Here is a 26,718-nt window from a genome sequence, read left to right on the forward strand (position 1 = left end):
CAATTCACATTTAAGTGCTTGGCAGAGGGTTCATCGAACCACAATCATACTATCTACCATTCCACTGCCGAACAGCGCGCGGGAAAAACGAACACCTAAACCTTTCTGTTCGAGCTCTGATTTCTCTTATTTTATTTTGATTATCATTCCTACCTGTGTAGGTTGGGCTCAACAAAATATTTGCATTCGGAAGAGAAAGTTGGTGACTGAAATTTCGTAAATAGATCTCGCCACGACGAATAACGTCTTTGCTTTAATGACTTCCATCCCAATTCGCGTATCATATCTGCCACACTCTCTCCCGTATTACGTGATAATACAAAACGAGCTGCCCTTTTTTGCACCCTTTCGATGTCCTCCGTCAATCCCACCTGGTAAGGATCCCACACCGCGCAGCAATATTCTAACAGAGAACGAACGAGTGTAGTGTAAGCTGACTCTTTAGTGGACTTGTTGCATCTTCTAAGTGTCCTGCCAATGAAACGCAACCTTTGGCTCGCCTTCCCCACAATATTATCTATGTGGTCTTTCCAACTGAAGTTGTTCGTAATTTTAACACCCAGGTACTTAGTTGAATTGACAGCCTTGAGAATTGTACTATTTATCGAGTAATCGAATTCCAACTGATTTCTTTTGGAACTCATCTGGATCACCTCACACTTTTCGTTATTTAGCGTCAACTGCCACCTGCCACATCATACAGCAATCTTTTCTAAATCGCTTTGCAACTGATACTGGTCTTCGGATGACCTTACTAGACGGTAAATTACAGCATCATCTGCGAACAACCTAAGAGAACTGCTCAGATTGTCACCCACGTCATTTATATAGATCAGGAACAGCAGAGGTCCCAGAACGCTTCCCTGGTTCAAATGGCTCTGAGCACTATGGGACTCAACTGCTGAGGTTATTAGTCCCCTAGAACTTAGAACTAGTTAAACCTAACTAACCTAAGGACATCACAAATATCCATGCCCGAGGCAGGATTCGAACCTGCGACCGTAGCGGTCTTGCGGTTCCAGACTGCAGCGCCTTTAACCGCACAGCCACTTCGGCCGGCACGCTTCCCTGGGGAACACCTGATATCACTTCAGTTTTACTCGATGATTTGCCGTCTATTACTACGAACTGCGATCTTCCTGACAGGAAATCACGAATCCAGTCGCACAACTGAGACGATACCCCATAGGCCCGCAGCGTGATTAGAAGTCGCTTGTGAGGAACGGTGTCAAAAGCTTTCCGGAAATCTAGAAATACGGAATCAACTTGAGATCCCCTGTCGATAGCGGCCATTACTTCGTGCGAATAAAGAGCGAGCTGCGTTGCACAAGAACGATGTTTTCTGAAACCATACTGATTACGCATCAGTAGATCGTTCCCTTCGAGGTGATTCATAATGTTTGAATACAGTATATGCTCCAAAACCATACTGCAAACCGACGTCAATGATATAGGTCTGTAGTTAGATGGATTACTCCTAATACCCTTCTTAAACACTGGTGCGACCAGCGCAATTTTCCAATCTGTAGGTACAGATCTATCGGTGAGCGAGCGGTTGTATATGATTGCTAAGTAGGGAGCTATTGTATCAGCGTAATCTGAAAGGAACCTAATCGGTATACAATCTGGACCTGAAGACTTGCCCGTATCAAGCGATTTGAGTTGCTTCGCAACCCCTAAGGTATTTACTTCTAAGAAACTCATGCTAGCAGCTGTTCGTGTTTCAAATTATGGAATATTCCATTCATCTTCCCTGGTGAAGGAATTTCGGAAAACTGCGTTCAATAACTCCGCTTTAGCGGCACAGTCGTCGGTAACAGTACCGTCGGCACTGCGCAGCGAAGGTATTGACTGCGTCTTGCCGCTTGTGTACTTTACATACGACCAGAATTTCTTCGGATTTTCTACCAAATTTCGAGACAATGTTTCGTTGTGGAACCTATTAAAGGCATCTCGCATTGAAGTCCGTGCCAAATTTCGCGCGTCTGTAAATTTTAGCCAATTTCCGGATTTCGCGTTCTTCTGAACTTCGCATGCTTTTTCCGTTGCCTCTGCAACAGCGTTCGGACCTGTTTTGTGTACCACAGGGGATCAGTTCCATCTCTTACCAATTTATGAGGTATGAATCTCTCAATTGCTGTTGCTACTATATCATTGAATTTGAGCCACATCTCGTCTACATTTGCATAGTCAGTTCGGAAGGAATGGAGATTGTCTCTTAGGAAGGCTTCTAGTGACACTTTATCCGCTTTTTTAAATAAAATTATTTTGCGTTTGTTTCTGGTGGATTTGGAAGAAACAGACCTTGTGATCACTAATCCATGTATCAGTCATGGTGCTCTCTATCAGCTCTGGATTGTTTGTGGCTAAGAGGTCAAGTGTGTTTTCGCAACCATTTACAATTCGTGTGGGTTCGTGGAGTAACTGCTCGAAATAATTTTCGGAGAAAGCATTTAGAACAATCTCGGAAGATTGTTTCTGCCTACCACCGGTTTTGAACAAGTATTTTTGCCAACATACCGAGGGAAGGTTGAAGTCCCCACCAACTATAACCGTATGAGTGGGGTATTTATTTGTTACGAGACTCAAATTTTCTCTGAACTGTTCAGCAACTATATCATCGGAGTCTGGGGGTCGGTAGAAGGAGCCAATTATTAACTTAGTTCGGCTGTTAAGTATAACCTCCACCCACACCAATTCGCACGGAGTATCTACTTCGACTTCACTACAAGATAAACCACTACTGACAGACACAAACACTCCACCACCAATTCTGCCTTTTCCTGAACACCGTCTGAGACTTCGTAAAAATTTCTGCAGAACTTATTTCAGGCTTTAGCCAGCTTTCTGTACCTATAACGATTTCAGCTTCTGTGCTTTTTATTAGCGCTTGAAGCACAGGGACTTTCCCAGCACAACTACAACAATTTACAACTACAACAATTTACAACTACAATTCCGACTGTTCCTTGATCCAAGCACGTCCTGTATTTGCCATGCACCCTTAGATTGCAGCCCACGCCGTACTTTCCCGAGGCCTTCTAACCTAAAAAACCGCCCAGTCCACGCCACACAGCCTCCGCTACCCGTGTAGCCGCCGGCTGAGTGTAGTGAACTCCTGACCTATTCAGCGGAACCCGAAACCCCACCACCCTGTGGCGCAAGTCAATGAATCTGCAGCCAACACGGTCGCAAAACCGTCTGAGCCTCTGATTCAGACCCTCCACCCGGCTCTGCACCAAAGGTCCGCAGTCGGTTCTGTCAACGATGCTGCCTTCATCTCGTAAGCAAGACCGGCAGCCTTCACCAAATCAGATAGCCGCTGGAATCCGGAGAGAATTTCCTCAGATCCAAAGCGACATACGTCATTAGAGCCGACATGTGCCACCACCTGCAGCTGGCTGCACCCTGTGCTCTTCATGGCATCCGGAAGGGCCCCTTCCACATCAGGAATGACTCCACCCGGAATGCACACGGAGTGCACACTGGATTTCTTCCCCCCCTTAGCCGCCATATCCCTAAGGGGCCCCATTGCGCGCCTAACATTACAAAGTTAAATAAAAGAGACACCGTCTCGGGCCGAAAAGTTCTATACTTGGCCTCTTCTGACTAGCATAGTATTACGCCATGGTCATTTACACAATGAAATGAACGTATGGCATCGTTGGCCGGGAGGCTCCATCCGGAGAAGTTCGGCAGTATTATTTCATTCGACGCCACATTCGGCGACTTGCGAGTCGGTGATGAGGATGAAATGATGACAACACAACACCCAGTCCACGAGCGGAGAAATCTCCAACCCGGCCGGGAATCGAACCCGGGCCCGCTTGCATGGGAGGCGAGCACGTTACCACTCAGCTAAGCAGGCGGACATTTACACAATATCTCAGCCCGATTGGCATTAATGTTTGCATGTCTTCAGTGTCACAAAGTCACTCTTTTTGCTTTACAGCTGTCATTATAAGTGATAAAGTTTAACAGCACGTTCTTGCCGGTCTTTGAGAGACAGAGTTCTCACAGTGAAAAACCAGCGTGTTTAATACAGAAGTGACACATTTTCTGCGTTTCAAGTCGATAAATTATACTAGGCGCTCAGTCCGGAACCGCGCGACTGATACGGTCGCAGGTTCGAATCCTGCCTCGGGCATGGATGTGTGTGATGTCCTTAGGTTAGTTAGGTTTAAGTAGTTCTAAGTTCTAGGGGACTGATGACCACAGATGTGAAGTCCCGTAGTGCTCAGAGCCATTTGAACCATTTTGATAAATGATATTGAAGATGAGGTCGGAGAGTAAGAGTTCGTTAGGGCGGTGCAGGTGGGGTTGCGCTGAGAAATATTTGTTAAGAAAAAAATTCGATGTGTTGTGCCGTTTCTGAATTATTTAGCATTGACGTTAGCAAATCAGGTCTAAACGCGTGCAAATCCAAGCACTTGCGCGCGCTAAATTTCGGTAATGGATAGACATCCGTGGGTCGGTGAGTTAACACTTGCTCAAATGCTAGTTACCAGTTAAAATATGCCTTTGGAATCGACAAATTTAAGCTACGTTATCAAAAGCTTCGTCAGTTCTGTTTGAGGAAACCAAACTATGAACACGTTTGGGGGCAGTGTCTCTGTCAGGCTGGTCTAGTTTGCGTGCGCGACGACCTGGTTCACTAACTTCAATGCTAAAAAACTCGGAAATGGCGCAACTTACCGATTTTTTTTTCTCAAAAATTATTTCTCAGCACAGTCTCCACAGCAACACCCTTAGTTTTTCAGACTGTTTCTAACCGTCTTGTATACAGGGTGCTACAAAAAGGTACGGCCAAACTTTCAGGAAACATTCCTCACACACAAAGAAAGAAAATATGCTATGTGGACATGTGTCCGGAAACGCTTACTTTCCATGTTAGAGCTCATTTTATTACTTCTCTTCAAATCACATTAATCATGGAATGGAAACACACAGCAACAGAACGTACCAGCGTGACTTCAAACACTGTGTTACAGGAAATGTTCAAAATGTCCTCCGTTAGCGAGGATACATGCATCCACCCTCCGTCGCATGGAATCCCTGATGCGTTGATGCAGCCCTGGAGAATGGAGTATTGCATCACAGCCGTCCACAACACGAGCACGAAGAGTACATTTGGTTGGGGGGTTGTTTTGGGGAAGGAGACCAGACAGCGAGGTCATCGGTCTCATCGGATTAGGGAAGGACGGGGAAGGAAGTCGGCCGTGCCCTTTGAAAGGAACCATCCCGGCATTTGCCTGGAGCGATTTAGGGAAATCACGGAAAACCTAAATCAGGATGGTCGGACGCGGGATTGAACCATCGTCCTCCCGAATGCGAGTCCAGTGTTTAACCACTGCGCCACCTCGCTCGGTAGTACATTTGGTACCGGGGTTGCGTAGACAAGAGCTTTCAAATGTCCCCATAAATGAAAGTCAGGAGGGCTGAGGTCAGGAGAGCGTGGAGGCCATGGAATTGGTCCGCATCTACCAATCCATCGGTCACCGAAACTGTTGTTGAAAAGCGTACGAACACTTCGACTGAAATGTGCAGGAGCTCCATCGTGCATGAACCACATGTTGTGTCGTACTTGTAAGGGCACATGTTCTAGCAGCACAGGTAGAGTATCCCGTATGAAATCATGATAACGTGCTGCATTGAGCGTAGGTGGAAGAACATGGGGCCCAATCAAGACATCACCAACAATGCCTGCCCAAACGTTCACAGAAAATCTGTGTTGATGACGTGATTGCACAATTGCGTGCGGATTCTCGTCAGCCCACACATGTTGATTGTGAAAATTTACAATTTGATCACGTTGGAATGAAGCCTCATCCGTAAAGAGAACATTTGCACTGAAATGAGGATTGACACATTGTTGGATGAACCATTCGCAGAAGTGTACCCGTGGAGGCCAATCAGCTGCTGATAGTGCCTGCACACGCTGTACATGGTACGGAAACAACTGGTTCTCCCGTAGCACTCTCCATACAGTGACGTGGTCAACGTTACCTTGTACAGCAGCAACTTCTCTGACGATGACATTAGGGTTATCGGGAACTGCACGTGAATTGCCTCGTCCATTGCAGGTGTCCTCGTCGTTCTTGGTCTTCCCCGGTCGCGAGTCCTAGGCTGGAATGTTCCGTGCTCCCTAAGACGCCGATCAATTGCTTCGAACGTCTTTCTGTCGGGACACCTTCGTTCTGGAAATCTGTCTCGATACAAACGTACCGCGCCACGGCTATTGCCCCGTGCTAATCCATACATCAAATGGGCATCTGCCAACTCCGCATTTGTAAACATTGCACTGACTGCGAAACCACGTTCGTGATGAACACTAACCTGTTGATGCTACGTACTGATGTGCTTGATGCTAGTACTGTAGAGCAATGAGTCGCATATCAACACAAGCATCGAAGTCAACATTACCTTCCTTCAATTGGGCCAACTGGCGGTGAATCTAGGAAGTACAGTACATACTGACGAAACTAAAATGAGCTTTAACATGGAAATTAAGCGTTTCCGGTCACATGTCCACATAACATATTTTCTTTATTTGTGTGTGAGGGATGTTTCCTGAAAGTTTGGCCGTACCTTTTTGTAAAACCCTGTACTTCGTAAAATCAATATTAGAAATCGCAAGAATTCGAATGCTAGCCACAAAAATTTCAGCACTTAAGGTGTGCAAGAAACAAATCGAATTGTACTTTAACAGAACAGCCGTTTGTGTGAGGCCTATTCGTACTTTCGAGTACACGCAAAGATATTTCAAGTACAAAGCGAAAGCCTAGAATCGAGGGATAATGCCGTTCTGAAGTGAAGAGCACTGTATACGTTGATTGTCCTCACGAACGACGAACCATCAACGCCGAGTACCATAGTGTTTCTTCAAAGTAGCTTGTAGCCATGTCTATAGAGTGGACGCCGGCGTCCGATAACCATTATTTTGCTCCTTCAAGACAACAGGAGACCTCACTCATACAGTTGAGCTAAGCGGGTCAAATAGGAGAAGCTACGATGGAAAGCATACCGACTGGATTTGTTTACATGCGACGATCTTCTTTTCAGCTTTACACATCTTATAATGTAAGTTAATAAGCATTCTGCATCGGATAAAATACTGTTTAATTGGTATGCATAGAAAATACAGGGTTGTGGGTATCAACATTTGAACACTGTAAAACAAAAATCACGAAAGATCAATATTGAAACAATAAATGACGAACACTGATCCAAGATAAATATTAACGTTTGAGTTCATTACGTCTGAATCACAGCCACACAATCAGTATTCTTTGTTATCTCCATGAGCTGAGAGAACAGTTACATCGTCACGACATCGAATCGAAGACGCTTCCGATGTCTTTCTGCCTTACTGCCGGCCATGTTGCATCACTCCGAGATAATATTTATCTCCTGCTGACTGTAGGAGAAAGATCAATGACCAGTTGCCGAACGACTGTAAGCTAAACACGACCAGTCGGCGACAGCCAAACATGTTGGCGAGAGAGAAGCTCCCCGCCCGTACTGCGTAGAAGGCAAGGATATTCTGAGCCTAATACGCCTCGGTGCCAGCGGGACGCAAACTGTGATCTTACTGTCAGTGAAATCTAAGACATTGGCCTTCACGACTTTCTGGATGGAATTATTTATGTTCAGAGCACCTCCACTTTGCACTGCCTATGAATATTGGCGACACCACGTGAGACCTCCCAGTGTCGGGCATATTGTTCGTCGGGAATGACATTCTACTGGAAAAATACACGAACTATCGCCGCCGAAGGCACAATGAATGCATTACCACAATGGGTGGCATATGGGTAGGAAACTTGACGCATTATCAGAAAGGTCTCGCTTATCTAGGGTGACAATGATTGGTTCATATGCAGTATATGATTGTTTACGTTTATACGTTGAAGCGATATAGCATATGAATGAGAGGCGTGACTGTGTAATGTTGCTGACAGCAAAGCAACAGACTTCCTTCAGCACATCTATAGGACTACTTCAAAAAGATAATTCCCACTCATTTATTGCCCTGTATGACTGTTTATCTACAAAAGCAAATACTCACTACAACCTATCCCGTGCAGCTTTAAAAAACCATACGTCATTATTTTACTGGAAGTGGTTCCACCACGAAACTACTGATAAAGCGTTTCGCTACTTACGGTATTCGGCTAAACCATTCTTACAGTTGCTCACGCAACGTCTAACATCACACGTTTCATAGTCTGTACGTTGCTACCGCTACATTTGCTAAAGGTTTAGTAACACGTTTTGAACACATCTCTGCTCTTCCATTAAAATGTGCTAACGCCATAAACATTTAAACACTTCTGAAATAAAGAAAACACCATCCTGTTATTCAGATCATTGCCAATGTGCTTTCTTCCGAACGTCTGTCTTGGAACTATGATTTCAATGACCATTTCATTAGTAAAATGTGTGGGAAATTCTTTTCTTATTGTTCAAAGAACATGAAAGTTACGTTCCTTTTACTACATCATCATCAGGTTTCATTACATGTCACTTCTTCAGGGACTGCAGATACTCCTTTATTATTATCGTCATCGGCTACAAGTCTCTCATCGCTCCGTTGTTCGTCTAAAAACTGAAAAGATTCTAGTTTAAAGTCTCTTTGACGATTAAGTCGTTAGGTACGCTGCACAAGTTCTGATCGGAGACGGAAAATCTGCCACGTCCTTCTCAAAGAAATCGTTCAGGCTCTTGTCTTGTGAGCTTTAGAGAACCCACACGAATGATAAATCAGAATGGCCGCGTGGAGGTTTCAACTGCTCTCCTCCGCAATGAAAAAGTCACCTCGCCCACCCTAAAAGCTGGTATAGCATGTCGCCCCCTTGGTGAGGTCCTGAACGCGCAGTTCCCATAACGCCATGGCTGATGTCGGAGTACGATACTACCCCGCGCTTGCTGGTATTTACATGTGATTCTCAAGTTTACTAGGAAATTACCTGCAAGGAAAAAAAGAACATGTTCTTATGTATATTCACAACAAGTACCATGCCACAGGCACAACATCAGAGAAAACATCTATCCACAACCTATGAGAATGGTGTGAACTGTGTGCTAAACACTCCGGGGATCTCCAGCAAGAAACAATTGTTACGCCACCGATTTAGAAATCTGGTATCGCTAAACGATCAATGGTAAAGAGGGATATCAAAGCTTCTCTCAATTTCTAGTATTTGGCTTGCCTGCTACGCTGCCGCGTCATCGATTAGCATCATGTATAAGATCACCTGGCATCTACCTATCGCAACAGTCAGAACTGTGTGTTGTAGAATCTGCAGTACTAAGGGCGGGCAAGCAATCACGTAACTATTACAAATCACAAGTGATTGAGAAGTCATAGTTTCGTAAAACCATTTCATCACTGTTTGGCTGTTGTTTCAGTCACAACTAGACCGCACACCATATGTTTCATGGTATTCGTAGTACCATGGTAGTCACATGTTATTTCGGCTTTTAAAAGGTCTAATATTATTTCAACTGTTCCCAAAATCAGTATAAAACATGACTGATAAAACTAAAAGTGGCATTTAACATTCAACGGCATGTTACATCTGTTGATCGACGTTCGCACTGCGTTCTAACAACATTGTATCTCACGATTTCCTCACCTAGATGTGGACGAATGCAGCCAGTAATCCTATTATTACTTATTGACCAACGGTCTTGCCGCAGTGGTAACACAGGTTCCCGTCAGATCACAGAAGTTACGCGCAGTCGGGCTGGGCTAACACCGGTTGGGTGACCATCCGGTCTGCCGAATGCTCTTCGCAAACAGTGTGCACTTAGCCCTTGTGAGGCAAACTGAGGAGCTACCTGACTGAGAGGTAGCGGTTCCGGTCTCGTAAACTGACGCACGGCCGGGAGAGAGGTATGCTGACCACATGCCCCTCCGTATTCGCATCCAGTGAGGCATGTGGGCTGAGGATGGCACGGCGGCCGGTCGATACCATTTTGTTTTCATGGCCTATTCGGGCGGAGTTTAGTTTAGTTCTAATTTTTACTATTACTAATTGTTCGCTTCCGTAGCCGAGTGGTCAGCGTAGCTGACTGCTATGCGTTGGACCCGGGTTCGTTTCCCGGTGGTGCCAGGTTCAAATGGCTCTGAGCACTATGGGACTTAACTTCTGAGGTCATCAGTCCCCTAGAACTTAGAACTACTTAAACCTAACCAACCTAAGGACATCACACACATCCATGCCCGAGGCAGGATTCGAACCTGCGACGTAGCGGTCGCGCGGTTCCAGACTGTAGCGCCTAGAACCGCTCGGCCACAGAACCGGCACAGAAATTGTTGTCTTGCTTCTTTAAGACATACTAAATGATAATTATGGATACGCAGCACTTTCTATCACGGATAACAAAGTATTAGAAAGTTAAATATTTTGTAACAAAAAAGCTTTAAGAAGTAGCTTCCTATAATATAAAGTTTTTTTCCTTCGATTTTGATCGTTCTGTGTACCATTCCATTATAAATATGTATGTGGATTTTTATTTGGGTCTAGGCTTTATACAAAATGGTCTACTGCAGTTTGTTACCGTTGTGTTGCCTCCTGGTGTCTGACAGTAACACGGACCATGTTTACTGGCCAATCTCAGTCTGTAAGGTGGCTATAAATGAATACCAGCATTTATATTGGATGCACTGTGTATGAAATTTTATACATTTTTGACAAGCCGATACACTAAGCGGTGCATGTTCTTGGAACTACTTATTATGCGACACACGGACGACATGCTTCGAAGTGTAGTGCATAAGGTACGTTATGGAACCACACTACGATTAAAATGTTACGTAGATGCCTCACACCAGTTCTTGTGGTTACTCGGTCCGTGCTTTTTCAGATCCGAAGATGGAAATATAGTTTTACCGAAACCGGCAATGTAAACAAATGCTCTGCTAAAGCGCTTGTGGCATTTTGAAGTTTTTTACTTCTATTTTCAAGAACAGAAGTGATTTCTGGCGTTCCCCAAGGTAGTGTTATAGGCCCTCTGCTGTTCCTATCAATGTAAACAATTTGGGAGACAATCTGAGCAGTCGTCTTCGGTTGTTTGCAGATGACGCTTTCGTTTATCGACTAATAAAGTCATCAAAAGAGCAAAAGAAACTGCAAAACGATTTAGAAGAAATATCGGGATGGTGCGGAAAGTGGCAGTTGACCTTAAATAACGAAATGTGTGAGGTCATCCACATGAGTGCTAAAAGGAACGCGTTGAACTTCGGTTACACGATAAATCAGTATAATCCAAAAGCCGTAAATTCAACTAAATGCCTACGTATTACAACTACGAACAATTTAAATTGGAAGGAACACATAGAAAATGTTGTGGAGAAGGCTAACCAAAAGCTGCATTTTATTGGCAGCACATTTAGAAAATGTAACAGACCTACTAAGGAGACTGCCTACACTATGCTTGTCTGTCCTCTTTTAGAATACTGCTGCGCGGTGTGGGACCCTTACCAGATAGGACTGACGGAGTACATCGAAAAAGTTCAAAGAAGGCAGCACGTTTTGTATTATTGAGAAATGTGGGAGAGAGAGTCACAGAAATGATACAGGATTCGGGATGGACATCATTAAAAGAAAGGCGTTTTTCGTTGCGACGGAATCTCCTCACAAAATTCCAATCACCAACTTTGTCCTCCGAATGCGAAAATATTTTGTTGACACCGACTTACATATGAAGGAACGATTACCAAGATAAAATAAGGGAAATCAGAACTCGTACGGAAAGATATATGTGTTCATTCTTCCCGCGCCCTATACGAGATTGGAATAATAGAGAATTGTGAAGGTGGTTCGATGAACCCTCTGCCAGGCACTTAAATGTGATTTGCAGAGTATCCATGTAGATGTAGATATCACTATTGTCGGAAAGTAGCTGTTTATCCCATCCCTGTGTAGTACTACCACCGAGGAGCGAGCAAAACAAGGCGCACAGCTTTGTTTACAGTGGTGGATTTACTGGCAGCCTCGGCGCGCACGTTCCTGCACCGGTTCGGCGGGTCCCCGCGGTGACCCGTGACGCGGCGGCGGGACTGGTCGCCGGAACCGCGCCGGCCGTGAGGAAGCGGGCAGGATGACGCGACCGCGGCCGCTGGCGGGGTTTCTCCAGCGAAAGTGGTCGCAGCGGAGAAAGTTCCTACGCCCAGCGACGCGGCTGCTACCTGCGCGGCGAGAGTGAGCGACGCGCCAGGCACGCTAGTCCGCAGGGGCGCGCGCTGCTCCGAGGCGCCGTTCACGGTCTCCCCAGGCATGCTGACACAACCTTGCGCCGCGACACCGCTGCTTTCCCATACGTAAACTACGTCGACTCATCGAGGCAAAGAAGGGATAACGCCATTACCTGCGTCCGCAGGACTCTGCGCGTGCCACAATACGCGTGCACAGAAAGTATTTGCTGCATTTTGTTTCAATCTCGAGGATCAAATTTCACAATGACATCGGCGTCATCATTAAAGCCCTTGTCACACCGACCAACTTTCACCGTGAGTTTGCGTGCCTGCGCACCTGACTGCTGCTACGGCTAGCCCGCAGGCCGAAGCTGTCACACGGTGGAAGGTCTGCGCCAAGTTGTTTGATGGTAAAATGTCCGATTCAAATTACGATGCGTGTTGTGATATTCAAGAGTTTCCTCAGAATATGCCGTTGTGGCCGAGCGGTTCTAGGCGCATCAGTCCGCAGCCGCGCTGCTGCTACGGTCGCAGGTTCGAATCCTCCCTTGGGCATGGATGTGTGTGGTGTCCTTAGGTTAGTTGGGTTTAAGTAGTTCTAAGTCTAGGGGACTGAGTATGACCTCAGATGTTAAGTCCCATAGTGCTTAGAGCCATTTGAATCTTGCCTACATGCATCAGTTACAATAACAATGCTTCCCCCAGTCCACTCGCAGGCGACGCAAAATTAGCGTGTTCGCTGGTGGCAGACTGTGGCGTGATTTGCTTCGCAGTGTGTGTGTGTGTGTGTGTGTGAGATATATTCCATTCGCAAACCGAAAACCCAGCAGTAACTAAACAAGTCACACTGGATATTTTTCTCCTCCTTTAGGAAAGACACAAACGTATAACAAACATGAATAAATAAAATAAATAAATAAATCACCTAAGGATAAACTTATACAGGGTCGACGCGAATCCCACCGATAAAATTTCTGACAATTTACGGGATATATTGCTACAAGGGACACGAGATCTCCGGAGGCTTCTGACAGAGGAGTACGGTAATCGCGATTTACTCATCTTCTCGCCTCAATTACCTTTGTTTCTTTTAAAAACCTTCACAACAACGAAAAATGTTTGTGATATGTAATCGCTGGTTTCTCGCACGCGATGCAGATGTGGTTACCTTTCCTGCGGGGCCAACTCAACACAGCGTCATTGTGCAGCTCTTGGTTGCATTGAATTCAGTGACCCAATACACGGGGTGGATACTGACCAACTCTTGCAGCAATGACGCCTCCATACCGCATGCCTGTTAACATACAACTAATACTGCTGGAAAAACAAAACCGAGACAAACCTGAGCAGTACCGAATGCACACTTGAGGACGAAAAATAACTTGCGCATTACTGTTGAGAACAGCAACTACTGTGAGTGAAAGGAACAAGTTTGTTTGCAAACAAGTCGTACAGCACACACCACTGACTTTTGCACTGTTGTGGAGATACTTTCAGTACAAAACAGACATGAAAATAAATGAATGTACTAAATTTAAAAAATGCGATTACTGTACTCTGTAACGAGCCACCAGACACCAAAGGTCCCTTAAGCCTAAATATTCATAAAATATTTCCGAAAAACCTCTGAAATTTTGTAGATGAATTTCTCATTCACACTATATACAGCAATAACACAGCAAACAAACGTTTCATGCTTGAGAAATGTGATGGTCTTCAGAGACAACACCATCTCTTTCAACTGTTTCACAAGTTTCAGGCATTCCGTCACTAGCAGATAGTTGTCCGTCATTAGAACATTTTTCAGTATTTTCAGCCCCCACCGTTATTACTTTATCTTGCGTTGAACAATACACTAGACACTGTTACCCAAAACTGTTTTGTAAACCACAAAAAAATGCTCAAATGTGTGTGAAATCTTATGGGACTTAACTGCTAAGGTCATCAGTCCCTAAGCTTACACACTACTTAACCTAAATTACCCTAAGGACAAACACACACACACACACCCATGCTCGAGGGAGGAATCGAACCTCCGCCGTGACCAGCCGCACAGTCCATGACTGCAGCGCCTAGACCGCTCGGCTAATCCCGCGCGGCCTTTTAAACCACGATTAGCATTTGTTATCTGATATATGTGATCGGTAGATACAGTCCTTCATCTCGTAAACTCCCTCACTTGATCATGCAAGTCATGCTTCTGCATAATCACTTACTCATTGCGTCACTTTTGACAGTCTTAAGTAGAGCTATTCGTAGAAAATCGTCGCTGTCGTAAAACACGAAATCGTGTCAGCTCTTCGCTTCGACAGCTCTCCATTTGCTTCAGCGACCTTGGAATTCATCGTACGTTGTAACTAGCGCTTCACTGTTGCAAGCGAACAGTTCCATCTGTTCAGCAAAGCATACTATACTTTCCGTGCGGCAAGCTCCAAGCTAGTCACAACGCTGGGGGCGCGTTCAGTAAGGCCATGGTGTTTTATGTTCTTTAACTTGCAACCCTCTAACATATTTCTCACGACCAACCACTATCCACAGAACAAAACTGTGTGCCCGGTGGAACTAGAAACAACTACTACTGCTACTGCCTTTCGCCTCCAGTACTCATCCAAACGATCCATCAGAAATCGTATCACTTGTTAAGTGAAATCAACTCCACGATGCATTCGGGTCATTCTCCAGGAAAACTTTCCTACCACTCTACAGTATAGCGAGAAAACCTTCAAGGAATTAAGGATAACAGGAAATACACGGTTACAGGGGAAAGATCTGTGTCGGACAGAGAGAAGTATGCACGGCCCTGACAAGTATTCGAGTCTTGATTACGTACACTGTTTTAATATATCACTAATTTCATAACGGCGTACTAAACGTTTCTACCACAGTCAGACTCGGCTTCCATTCACGTCACAACTCTGTATCAGCCCCACATCTGTATCCCTTCGTACTACAGGTATCTGAGGACAACCTGAATGGAGCTAGGAACCGTCGGAAACAAAGTGCCAGAATTCCGTAATTATACCCATTAATTAATAAACGACACTACCTCTTATTCTTTAAACTTAATAACCTCCGCATAAGCTCATTGTAAGAACAAGGAAATTTGTCTCTTATCTTCAGGCCAAGTGACAAGAAGTAAAAATTTAGACTCGTGTCTTCCAATGTCACGATTTCGCACGCTCGAAGATTACTTATTTTTGATTAATTTTGTGTTATTCTACTAGGGCGTGCTGAAAAGTAATGCTTTCGAATGGCTTATGCGAACAATCTTAAAGCTTTTTAAATTAAACAAACACAACTAACAATCTACATCATTATTCCTCATGGAATTACACACTGTGTAATATGTAATTTGTCGAAAATGGTCATTGAAGTAATTTTACATCACGTCAAGGATCGATACAGTAAGAAGTTAGGTGTCTATCTTTGCCTTAACATTGTGTTTATCTTTGCATTACCATTTTTGGAATCAGTAATGTACTTGAAAATGGGCTTATATCCTGAAACCTAGGTTGTGCAGTAACAATAATAAAATCTGCGAAACAAGATAAAAAACAGTGTTTGTTTAGTCAATTTGATAACATTGTTGAAGAGCTATGTCTAATGCTAGAAGCGCCAGAACGACGCAAAACATAATAAATATACTTTTACAAAACCTATTTTTTGGGATACTGATTGTCGTATACAAAGATCCTCACAAAAAGTTTGGTACTGTAAAAAAGTTTAGGTCTTAGGTGGAAAGAGGATTCGAATTTAACCTCAAACATTGGCGTACGTAGAGTCTGCGAACAGAAACAGTGTTCTGTCACCTCACCTCTCCTTGCTGGCCAAAAAGGGGCAATGAATTTCTTTTCACAATCAGTTTACGAACCTTGTACTGCGGAATGGAATGTCGCTTCGCAAACGTGCCAGAAACCCGATGGAAGGAAGATTACGTTTACATCATCATTTACACTATTCGCTAACATGCAGTGTACGCAACATTTCACCCTCTCGATTAGGATCTGGGATCAGAGCACAGAAACAACTGCCTGATCCACGTTCCGTAATGCCTCGTGAGGTACAGACAGTTCTCAGCGAGATAACGCAAGGAAGAAAATGGGGAGAACGTTACAATATTCAAACGAATGGTCGAAACAGGGAAAATGTAAAAAAAACATTTACTGGTACCTGAGTCCTACGTACACTAAACAAATAGGTATCCACTGTGCATAAATATACACAAGTATCATCAACGTCGGTAAACTTCAGCAAGGTTTGACAGTATGCAAGGACTACTCAGAGCAATTATGGGGCTGCACATGCAGAACATCGAGAGCTGTCTGCGTTTGTAAGCCAACGCTCAAATCTAAAGAGAAGAGAAGGCTTGCGCATAAAGCACCCGCGTGTAACAGGCCTTGGCGAGTAGTGTGTTGACCACCACATTTCGCATTGTTAGCGGAATCTGGCTTACTTCACGCGGTTCGTAAACGCTAAAACAAGCTCTGGCGATAACTGGCGGATCACGATGCCACTGCGTCTATACAAAGGGGCTAACCCTCTGGCGACGCGGCTTTCCGCGGGCCGCGCTGGGGAAAATCCGCATCCGGGAGCTGTCTCCGCGGCACACAGCGTTTGTTTGGGAGGCGCGGCCGCAGCGGGCGGCTGTTTGCACGCCAGCTGGTTCGTCTCGCTCCGCACACATGTGCCCCACGTTGCAGGAACTGCTGCCCACAGATGACCACTACTCGCGAGCTGTCAGTTGCATTCACTTGTAGGACACGGATTGGAAAAACCGACCGTTTAAAACAATACCGGTATTTTAGTTCTGAATAATCGGTATTTTTCTGTCTCGGTTATAACAGATGCTTTTATTTTTTACTAATAATCGGTTAAAAAACCAGAAATATCAATTAGCCACAGCAGCAGTAACAAAATTTTTAGGTTTTAAGTAAACTTGTGTTTTAGAACGAGTAATTTATATTCGTAGGACTTGCATTGCTTCGATATATAGCGTTTCATAAAAAATGGGGAAAAGCGATCAGTGCTACTTTAATAACAACGCCAACAGAAACGAGCAACATGGCGTAAGAATTTGTACAGTATTGCAGTGAGACAATAATGTACCTGTTACCTCTCAAATGGTACGCGTGTACATACAGTGTGGTCTGCATGATGGTTTCCCACTGTCGTAGTCGGTCATCAGTTTTATTACAAAAATGGTTCAAATGGCTCTGAGCACTATGGGACTTAACATCTATGGTCATCAGTCCCCTAGAACTTAGAACTACTTAAACCTAACTAACCTAAGGACATCACACAACACCCAGCAGTTTTATTACAGAACGGCGCCATGCCAACTCTGAAAATATTTTACGAAGTGCGGTATCAATGAAGTACAATGCTTCATTTGCTTTAAAAAATTAGAAACAGGAAAAGCCACAACAAACTTCCGACATAACATAAGGAGAAAACTTAGCAGTTAATTTACCCTTTACAATAAAAACAGAAAGCAGCTGATCTGCTGTCTGTGTCTACACAACACGCCTTTATCTGCTTTTAGCCTTTAGTACGAAAAATAAGTACTTCAAGAACAGTTTTCACACTTTAGCGCGGTCTATTCATAATGTCCAAAAAATGGTAACATCCGTGGTTATAACGTTATTTTTGAGCACACTCCCAAAAATTGGAGTCAATACGAGAATACTGGTGATTTTTTGTAGCAGTCAACCACTTATCACTTTTCGAGAACGGTGGACGGACTATGTTTTCTTTTATTTGCCTAATTAATTTAATATTTTGATTCTATGTATCTCCAAACTGAGGGAGTCAAATTTTTCATTCTTTGTTCGGTTTCTACTGTTAACACAGGAAATAATAGAAATGAAAAAACCGGAATTAGTCACTTCGAGCGGTTTTAACAGTCCGGTTGCACTGACGATGAAAAAACCGATATAATCAAAAACCAATTGTTTCAGCGATAACCGCCATCCCTATTGTAGGGACGTTCTGAGAGCGTTTTAACAACTTCGATATTCGCTAACAACAAGCTACTGTTCTTATGGAGGAGCGATCGCGTTGGCTGTAAAAAGGTTGTAGCATTTTAACAAATATGTCAAAGCCTCGAATCACAGGGAGTAAACCTGTGTGACGGACCGGGACTCGAACCTGGAATCTTTGCCTTTCACCGGCAAGTGTTCTACCGCTGCCCAAGGACGACTCAACGCCACTTCCCCCAGTGTGGGCGGGTCGACAGTCGTGGTTGGATAGCTGAGTCGGCAAATCACTTGCCAGCGAAAGGTAAGAGACCCAAGATCGAGTCCCGGTCCGCCAAATAATTTTAATCTGCCAGGAAGTTTCAAGTTAGTGCACACTTCGCTGTAAAGTCGAAATTCATTCTGCGCACAGAGAGCGTCTCTCCGTCCTACCGTTTACAACGTCGTAAAGCCTTCCTCACACGAAGCACGCCAGGCGACATCCACCGTGGTTGGTGTACGCTATGAAACGGCCTGCTACATCACGTGGGAACTGCTCCGCATCATTACACAACTCTTTACAACGATCTGAGATATATACTAGTGTTGCCCAGAAAGCAACGCATCACATTTTTTTTCTCAGCTGAAAACAATGCTACGAATGCAAAACGTTATGTATGTATTATCTGAAGTCTCCTGAGTGAGCGCGCCAAGTTTCCATAACTTCCGACAGATAGCGTAGCTGCAGGACAATTTCAAAACGGCGTCTGTAGGTGATGTACGTTACAAGCAACGTGCCATCATTGACTCTCTCACTGCAGAGAAAAAAACTGTGAGGAATATTCACAAACGCTTGTGCAAAGTCTATGGAGCATCTGCTGTCGATAGAAGTACAGTTGGTCGCTAGGCACGAAGGGTGGGGTCATCAGAAGGCGGTTCTGCGGAGCTCCACGATTTGCAGCGGTCGGGGAGACCATCCACGGCTGTCACACCTGACAGCCCTGACCTAGCCCACACGGACTTCCACTTGTTTGGGCCATTAAGGGATGCCATTCGTGGAAGATATTTTGAGGACGATGAGGAGGTGATTCATACAGTGAAGCACTGGCTCCGCCACCAGGAGAAGGATTGTTACCGACAAGCGCGTACGTGCCCTTGTTTCGCGATGGAGGAAGGCCATAGAACGGGATGGAGATTGCGTGGAAAAATTGGGTGTGTAGAAAAAAGCACCATTCTTTCGTGTGTGTAATTCTCATTATGTTCAATGAAGAATTGTTGAAGAAAAAAAAATGCGGTGCATTGCTTTCTGGTCAACCCTCGTACTAGTAGAAGTTATTTGCTAACTCAATCGAATCCCTATTTGGTTTTCGGTTTTAAATTGAATATAGTTAAAACATAGTGTCTAATGTCGGTTTGCGCATGCAAAATATCCATTTTCTCGATGTTGCATTCACTACCAACACTCTGAAGTTGGGTACTTCATCTTACAGATTTCAAGATAGGAATTCGTTTCGTAATTTCATTCGAATGGAAGAGCACATTTTTTTCAAAGCTGTACACTATCACTGAAAAATATATTTACCAGCAAGATATAAACATGAGGCAGTCCATAAAACTAAAAGATATGAACATATATTTTACACTAACTTTCGTAACAGCAAAACCTTACAGTTTGTAACTTGCGTTAACTTTCTAACAGACTGCCATTCACGTTAACATTCCTGCCCACCGCCGAAATAATCCAGTCGTTGGCCTATGCCACAATAATTGCAGCAAATACATTGTGTATAGAAACAACATCGACTATTGCAGATGATACTTCTATTAAATCAATAAGAAAGACTCAGACTCTTTCAAAAAACAAATGGCGATAAAAACTTGGAGGGAGTTCGACGCTACCCTGCCCCCTCTCTCTTTGCTGTTCAGAATGCTATCAACTACTCTACAGCTTCGACGGGCCTTGCTGCGCCTCATTACATGGCACGTACTGTGTGAAGGCTGTTATCTACAAATGTCACTACTTGAGATTTTACTATAACAAATTGTATCAAAACGAAGCGCTTTGGACAGATCATCATTGTGCCGCATCACTGAAAGGGTAACTTTCATAGCACACAAGTTATAACACTGAAATCATCAAATATTGGAAGCTTTTATTGCCGATATATAATTTCCTGCCATTTTATTATAACAAATCGTGTTTAGAACGACGCGCTTTCGAGAGTCCCTCAATTTGCTGATACTTTGAAACAGCTTATATTCATACCACGTACTCGATGATGATGATGATGATGATGATGATGATAATAATAGCACCAAATACTAAGTTTAACTTCAAACAATATGGCGGCTCTTAAGTTTTGCTTGTGACGAAAAAACGATGTTGCATCTCACTGGCCATGTTCCCCTCCGGGAGGTAAAAGTCTGTCACGTCAAATTCTTCATTTCACGCTTCGCGGTGTAGTGCAACGTGCGTTTTCACGTCCAGTGAGAGGACAGCTTAAGGGTCCGCGGTTTTTCAAGATTTGGTAAATTTACTTTTGTTTTAACTTCGTAGCCGCACGCCCTTCCCGTCGTCACAGCCGTCTGCTAACCAACAGCAGATGGTTGGTTGGTTGTTTGGGGGAAGAGACCAAACAGCGAGGTCATCGGTCTCATCGGATTAGGGAAGGACGGGGAAGGAAGTCGGCCGTGCCCTTTCAGAGGAACCATCCCGGCATTTGTCTAGAGCGATTTAGGGAAATCACGGAAAACCTAAATCAGGATGGCCGGACGCGGGATTGAACCGTCGTCGTCCTGAATGCGAGTCCAGTGTGCTAACCACTGCGCCACGTCGCTCGGTACCCAACAGCAGAGCGCCATCTGTCTGTGAATCGAGTAAACTATGTTGTCCGTGTGTCATATTTTACCTGTTCGCCTGTCGTGTCCTCTGATGCGAAGATTGCCTAAACGAGCATGGCAAACCGCCTATAAACCATACACACACTGGCCGGTGTACCACACCAACGGTTGTTAGTCCGCCTAGTGCATTCAGTAGTCACCTCCATGTCTTGCAAAGTAGCGCGCTACGCGTTAACCTATAGAAGGTCGTGCAACGACACAGAGTATAGAACAAATAATGACTTTACAGAAAATACTTCTTTTTTAGAGCGTCAAAATACCTAACGCATAATGATAATATACAAAACTAAGTTCACGCGATTAACAGACACATATCGCACACGACTTTATTCTCATTTGTTAATTGATGTCTGCAGCGAAAAGAAGGGCATCCAGCCACAACGTTATAATAAAAATAAATTTACCAAACCATGGAAACAGGGGACTCCATATGACTTGACAGACGATAGGAAATAAGTTCTAAATGCAGTAATAACTGAGTTCTTTACTAGAGCGAGAGGGTGTAGGTTGAATATTGTAATTGACCAACAATTCGTGATATGATAGGGGTGAAGGCTCGGTGCAATCTGGCAGAGCAAGTAATTTGCACAGAATATAAATCCTTAAAATTTAACGGGAGAATGTACCAAAGTTTCTTAACAAGAAAAAAGTAGAACGCAGTTAATATATTCAATTAAAGTTCTGTAGTATATTCTTAGTTTGTTGCAAATTCAGTCACAGATAATGTGAATGCCTTCAGAACAAAATGTTTAGGCATCTATCCTACTCTTGTCTTAGCAGTGACATCGTTTCACTCTCCAGAGGAAAGGGTGATGCACAGATTTGAGTAAATGCTTAAAAATTCTAAAACGGCCAGTGATTTCTCACGTAGCTGCTGCATTATCGTATTACATGTTACCGTAGATACGGCAGTTACATACCAAGGTGATCAGCGTTTCCAACAACTTCTTTTTGTGTGCACGAAAACATGTAATGTCTAGCTCCGATAGATAGAATACGGTTCGATTTTTCGTATATCGCTTCTCAAATAATTTGGAAGTATCACTGTGCCACCATGAAACAAAATGGATCCAACGTAGTGAAGTTACTCCATGTTACCTACTTCATAGTTTCACTTGGAAATCGCTTTTTATTTGCAATTCTAGCTACTGTATTTTTGCTAGTTGCCAATATTACTAGTTCCCTTTGTAACTGGAATCGTCATTTGACGTTTTCCTGACTGACTTTCCAAAAATGGTTCAAATGGCTGAGAGCACTACGGGACTTAACTGCTGAGGTCATCAGTCCTGTAGAACTTAGAACTACTTAAACCTAACTAACCTAAGGACAACACACACATCCATGCCCGGGGCAGGATTCGAACCTGCGATCGTAGCAGTCGCGCTGTTCCAGACTGTAGCGTCTAAAACCGCTCGGCCACCTCGGCCGGCCTGACTGACTTTCTGTGAGACTTCCCTTTCCCAGTTTTCCGATTAGGTTCGTATTACTGTCTTATTGTATTTGCCTATCACATCAATTTCTTAATAACTGAAGTCGCCTTTTCTTCTTTTGCGGCAACAGCTCTTTTAATACACTGTACATTTTATACCTACCGCCTAGTGTGCAGTAGAATTGGGTTTTACATTTTATATCTTTATATCATCCTCTAATTCGACATCCAGTTTCGTTACTAACAGCACGTCATCGCGAAAGAAATCTTGCGAGCTGAGCGTGTGTACCGCAGCCAGACCACCGATTCTGAAGTTCAGTGCTCACCAATATACTTACGCGAACACGCCACTGCAAAGTAGAAAAGGTCAATTTGAAACCGAGCTCTATACTGCGATCGAGCGAGCCTCCGCCCCTACCCTTTCATCACAGCTGCTGTTCCCGCACTGGTGCCTGGAAAGTTTCTTGCGAAGAAGAATGGGAATGAGGCAATGGCTGGCTGAGTCACTCTGGACGACGTGTCTGGTCAGCCCGTTTGGAAAGTACCGGCGGTGAAAGGCGAAGACCCGGGTTCGAGCCCCAATCTAGCACACAGTTTTAACACGGTCCATAGATTCGCTTCGGCGAGAGATGGTACTTCAACACGTAGTCCGTCTCAGTAGCTGAGCGGTCAGCGTCTCTGACTGTCATGTGGAGGACACGGCTTCAATTCCCAGTACTGCCAGGGATTTTTCCTTGTTGAGAGGGCTGGGGCGGAGTGCACTGAGACTCGTGACGCCAACTGAGAGGCTACTTGCATCAGAATTAGCGGCTCCGAGGCCTGGAAAGCCGGGAATGGCTCGGAGTGCGGTGTGCTGATCCCATGCCCCTATATATCGCATCCAAACGAAGCCATATCGCATTGGATGGCAAGGCGGTCGATATGCGTTATGTGGTCCTCTGTGCCTGGTACATCGACGAAACTATATGATTCCACAGACCTTTTCAAGTCTCATCATCTATGACGTTTATATGCAGGCTGAGGCGAGAAATGAAAATTTGTACCAAGGCTGGAATTCGAAGCCATGTCTCCTGCTCAGTAGGGAGATGCACTAACCACTACAACAACAGTGGCTTTGCACAGATGCACGGACTACCCTAGTGCAAAGTGGGCTGAGGCGTGAAGTTGTGTGAAGCCACTGTGGCATAGTTGTTAGTGCATCTCCCTAGTGGGCAGGAGACATGGGTTCGAATCCCGGCCTTCGTACAAATTTTCATTTCTCGCCTCAGCCTGCATGTATAAATCTTTAAGACATCACTCAACAATAATTTCATATTAAGTACTTTAGTGTCTCTGTAGGCTTTTTCTGGATAAAATTCTCACTTGATTTTTTAGATTTTATAGGTAAGGGAATGGTTGGAATCACCTTGTTTTTGCGAATTTTGATATGCATTTCAAGCCCGTAAAGAGAAAAATGATGCTGACAGATCCAGGTATCTACGTATGAACTATTAAGTTTCTTGAGCGGTACCTGATTCTCATCGTTTTGTGTCATCGCTGTGGCGGCACCGCCCGTGAGGGTGAATTATAGCTGCATACATGAAACAGTCCGTGACTCTGTACAGAGTAACGCGCGTGCAGAATTTTAAGTCTTTATAGAGGTCGTGCTCCAGAAACCCAAATGGTGGCGACACGTGAGCAAAATTACACAGAAACGCGCGAGGCTCTACGAACGTGAGGGATGACTCATGTAAACAGCAATATCTCCGCTATGTGTGTACAACTGCTCCCGTCTGTGTACACGATGTTCCGCCTACAAAACATAACTAAGGGGAAGGTTATTGCGTTAACCCAGGTAAATGCTTTTATTGCTGTTTATACAGAATACACAACATGATATAATGCTTGAAACTAGCCTTCATTGCACTCCGTTCTCAACATTGCCAATATAATAGAGATCAATGTGTGACTTATTTGTTCCCAATATTCAGGAAACAAACAACCGGCGAATCTTTCGGCGTGTAACAACAAGTCGTCTTGTTTTTATGGTCACATTTGTCGCGACTCTACATATCTGCTAGAATACAAATCCTTCAGCATCTTTGTTGTTCATTCTGATGCAGCAACAGAAAAAATGGTAACAAAAAATCCTAGACTATTTATCTAGATGAGCTTCTTGATCCTTCGTACTGTTTACGATATCTGTCACCATACAGTTAAGCGCGCAAAAATCATGTAGACCAAGTACAAACTCAATGACGTATTTGGGAGTAACTTTTTCAACGAAATTAATTAACCAATAAAACCAGATACAAGTACAGGGAAATCAGCATGTAATGATAGTACATTAAATGTCACAAGGAAGATGAGAGTCCCACTAAGCACAAGCGATTTCTTAATACAAGCATGCCTTGAACCAACACAAATTTCTTCCTAACATCCAAACATGTTTCACTGAAGTTTACCATCGTCCGTAAGTTGATTTTATTTTCTTAATCACATGTTGTTGTTTGTGTAGCTTTCCGTCATTAGCAAACAACAATATGTGATATTCAGAAAATAAAATGAATCCACTGGCGATGATGAAACTACACCCAAGTATGTATGGGTGTTGAAGAACAGAACTGTGTTTGCTCAAAGCACGACCTTATTTCAATTACTAAATATTTGAAAGGTAACACGAACCAAAAAATTAGCTTCAACCACAAGACAGTTTCTTACAAGTTAAAAAATGATAAGCTACCGTAGCGAAGTAAAATTATTGCTGCCGATTTTGGTGAACAAGAATGAACATTTATTCTGAGCATTATGTCTCTCTTTCGCCAGAGCCTGACGCTGAGCCTGGTAGAACACACAGAATAAATTAACGTTACCTTTCAGTATTGCCATACTGCCATTATCTAATCTTTACTTCGCCAACTACGTCCCCGAAAATAGCTCTGACACTGAGGTTCCGTAATAATTTGTAATTTATTTACTACAGCGGTCGAGGCGAAGGTGGCTGAGTTCCACAATTTGGGAGAGACAAGGTTGTTGTCTGACAGAATAATAATTATAGTCAACACGATAGTGACGTTAATTTATGGACAGAGAAGGACACAATGCATTCTACACGAATCGTACAGGGAGTAATCACACAAACAGGAAGAAACAAGGACAAAAGCTCGCGAGCCAACAAACGCTGCCAAGGACGGTATTAAAACGATTTGCATTTGCATGCCCGGTGTCCGTACTCACCGAGAATGTATTTGGAACCGAGCTTGTGGAGCCTGCAGAACTGGTAGTAGCAGTACAGAACGGCGACGCAGCGGATTACCGTCATCATGATCATGTCGGCGGCTGCGCTGTACTCCTGCAACACAAAAGTACGATAGACGTGGATAAAGCATAGGAAATGGTCCATCTCGGATGACTACCCTAAATAAAAACGAGCCACCCTCAAGTTAATTTTAAAAAATTGCGATTACACTAAATATACAAAATAATCCGGGTACCGCACACAACGCGTTCTGTACATCACTATGTAAATCGATAAATGAATCTGAATATTCTATATTTTTAGGTGATTGTGTTGATAAGAACCTGAACCGGAAGCCACGCGTTACGTTTCTTCTTAAACCCATAAACTGTGTAACACATGAATAACGGATGGTATCTGATTTTGGAGATGAAAATGTCAGGCAGTCGACTCACTTTTGCCATTTTCATTAAATAATTTCTTATGACATCATATTCAGAGGTAACGTGTCACTGATGAAAAAACGTGTGTTGCTCAGAAGCGTGCAATAACGATAATGTGTGGCGTTCTTCAATCTAAAACCTCTTGTAGATAACTCTAAAAAGTTGGGCGCATTGACAAGTCTCACTGTACTGTTACCCTCTAACGAATTGTCCTGTCAACAATCACTCACGGTTGGAAAACAACAGCAACATTGATATATAAATACCATCCATCACTTATCATTGCGAAAACATTTCACAATCTACCCAGTCACACAAAGAATTTAATTGACAGTGAAGTTATATTCAAAGACAAACTGGAAACACATCTGCCTGACAATGGACAAGTTAAAAAAAAAGAATATATGCTTACAATTTATCCTCGCCAACAGTCGGCGGTAATACCGAAACAAAGCCTAGTGTTCTGGATCGTGATAAAAGCAAAACTGAAATTTTACGCTACCAGCAAGAGCCTCCATGAAGTCTGGCGGTCGTATGCACAAAATTTTATAGAAATGTAGTCCATCAAAAAA

General features: G+C 43.8%; 1 protein-coding gene across 4 annotated transcripts in view; it reads right to left on the reverse strand.

Annotated features, from left to right (window-relative positions):
- Positions 1 to 26,718, reverse strand: part of LOC126262594 (3-hydroxy-3-methylglutaryl-coenzyme A reductase) — a 436,833-nt gene that overhangs the window by 79,174 nt on the left and 330,941 nt on the right. For all 4 annotated transcript variants that reach the window (XM_049959331.1, XM_049959334.1, XM_049959335.1 and 1 more), the window contains one exon: positions 25,703 to 25,817. In XM_049959331.1, coding sequence (XP_049815288.1) covers positions 25,703 to 25,817 — 115 coding nt within the window. The remainder of the gene's footprint in view (positions 1 to 25,702; positions 25,818 to 26,718) is intronic.

This window comes from Schistocerca nitens, chromosome 6 (genome assembly GCF_023898315.1).
Source record: "Schistocerca nitens isolate TAMUIC-IGC-003100 chromosome 6, iqSchNite1.1, whole genome shotgun sequence".
Lineage (NCBI taxonomy): Eukaryota > Metazoa > Arthropoda > Insecta > Orthoptera > Acrididae > Schistocerca > Schistocerca nitens.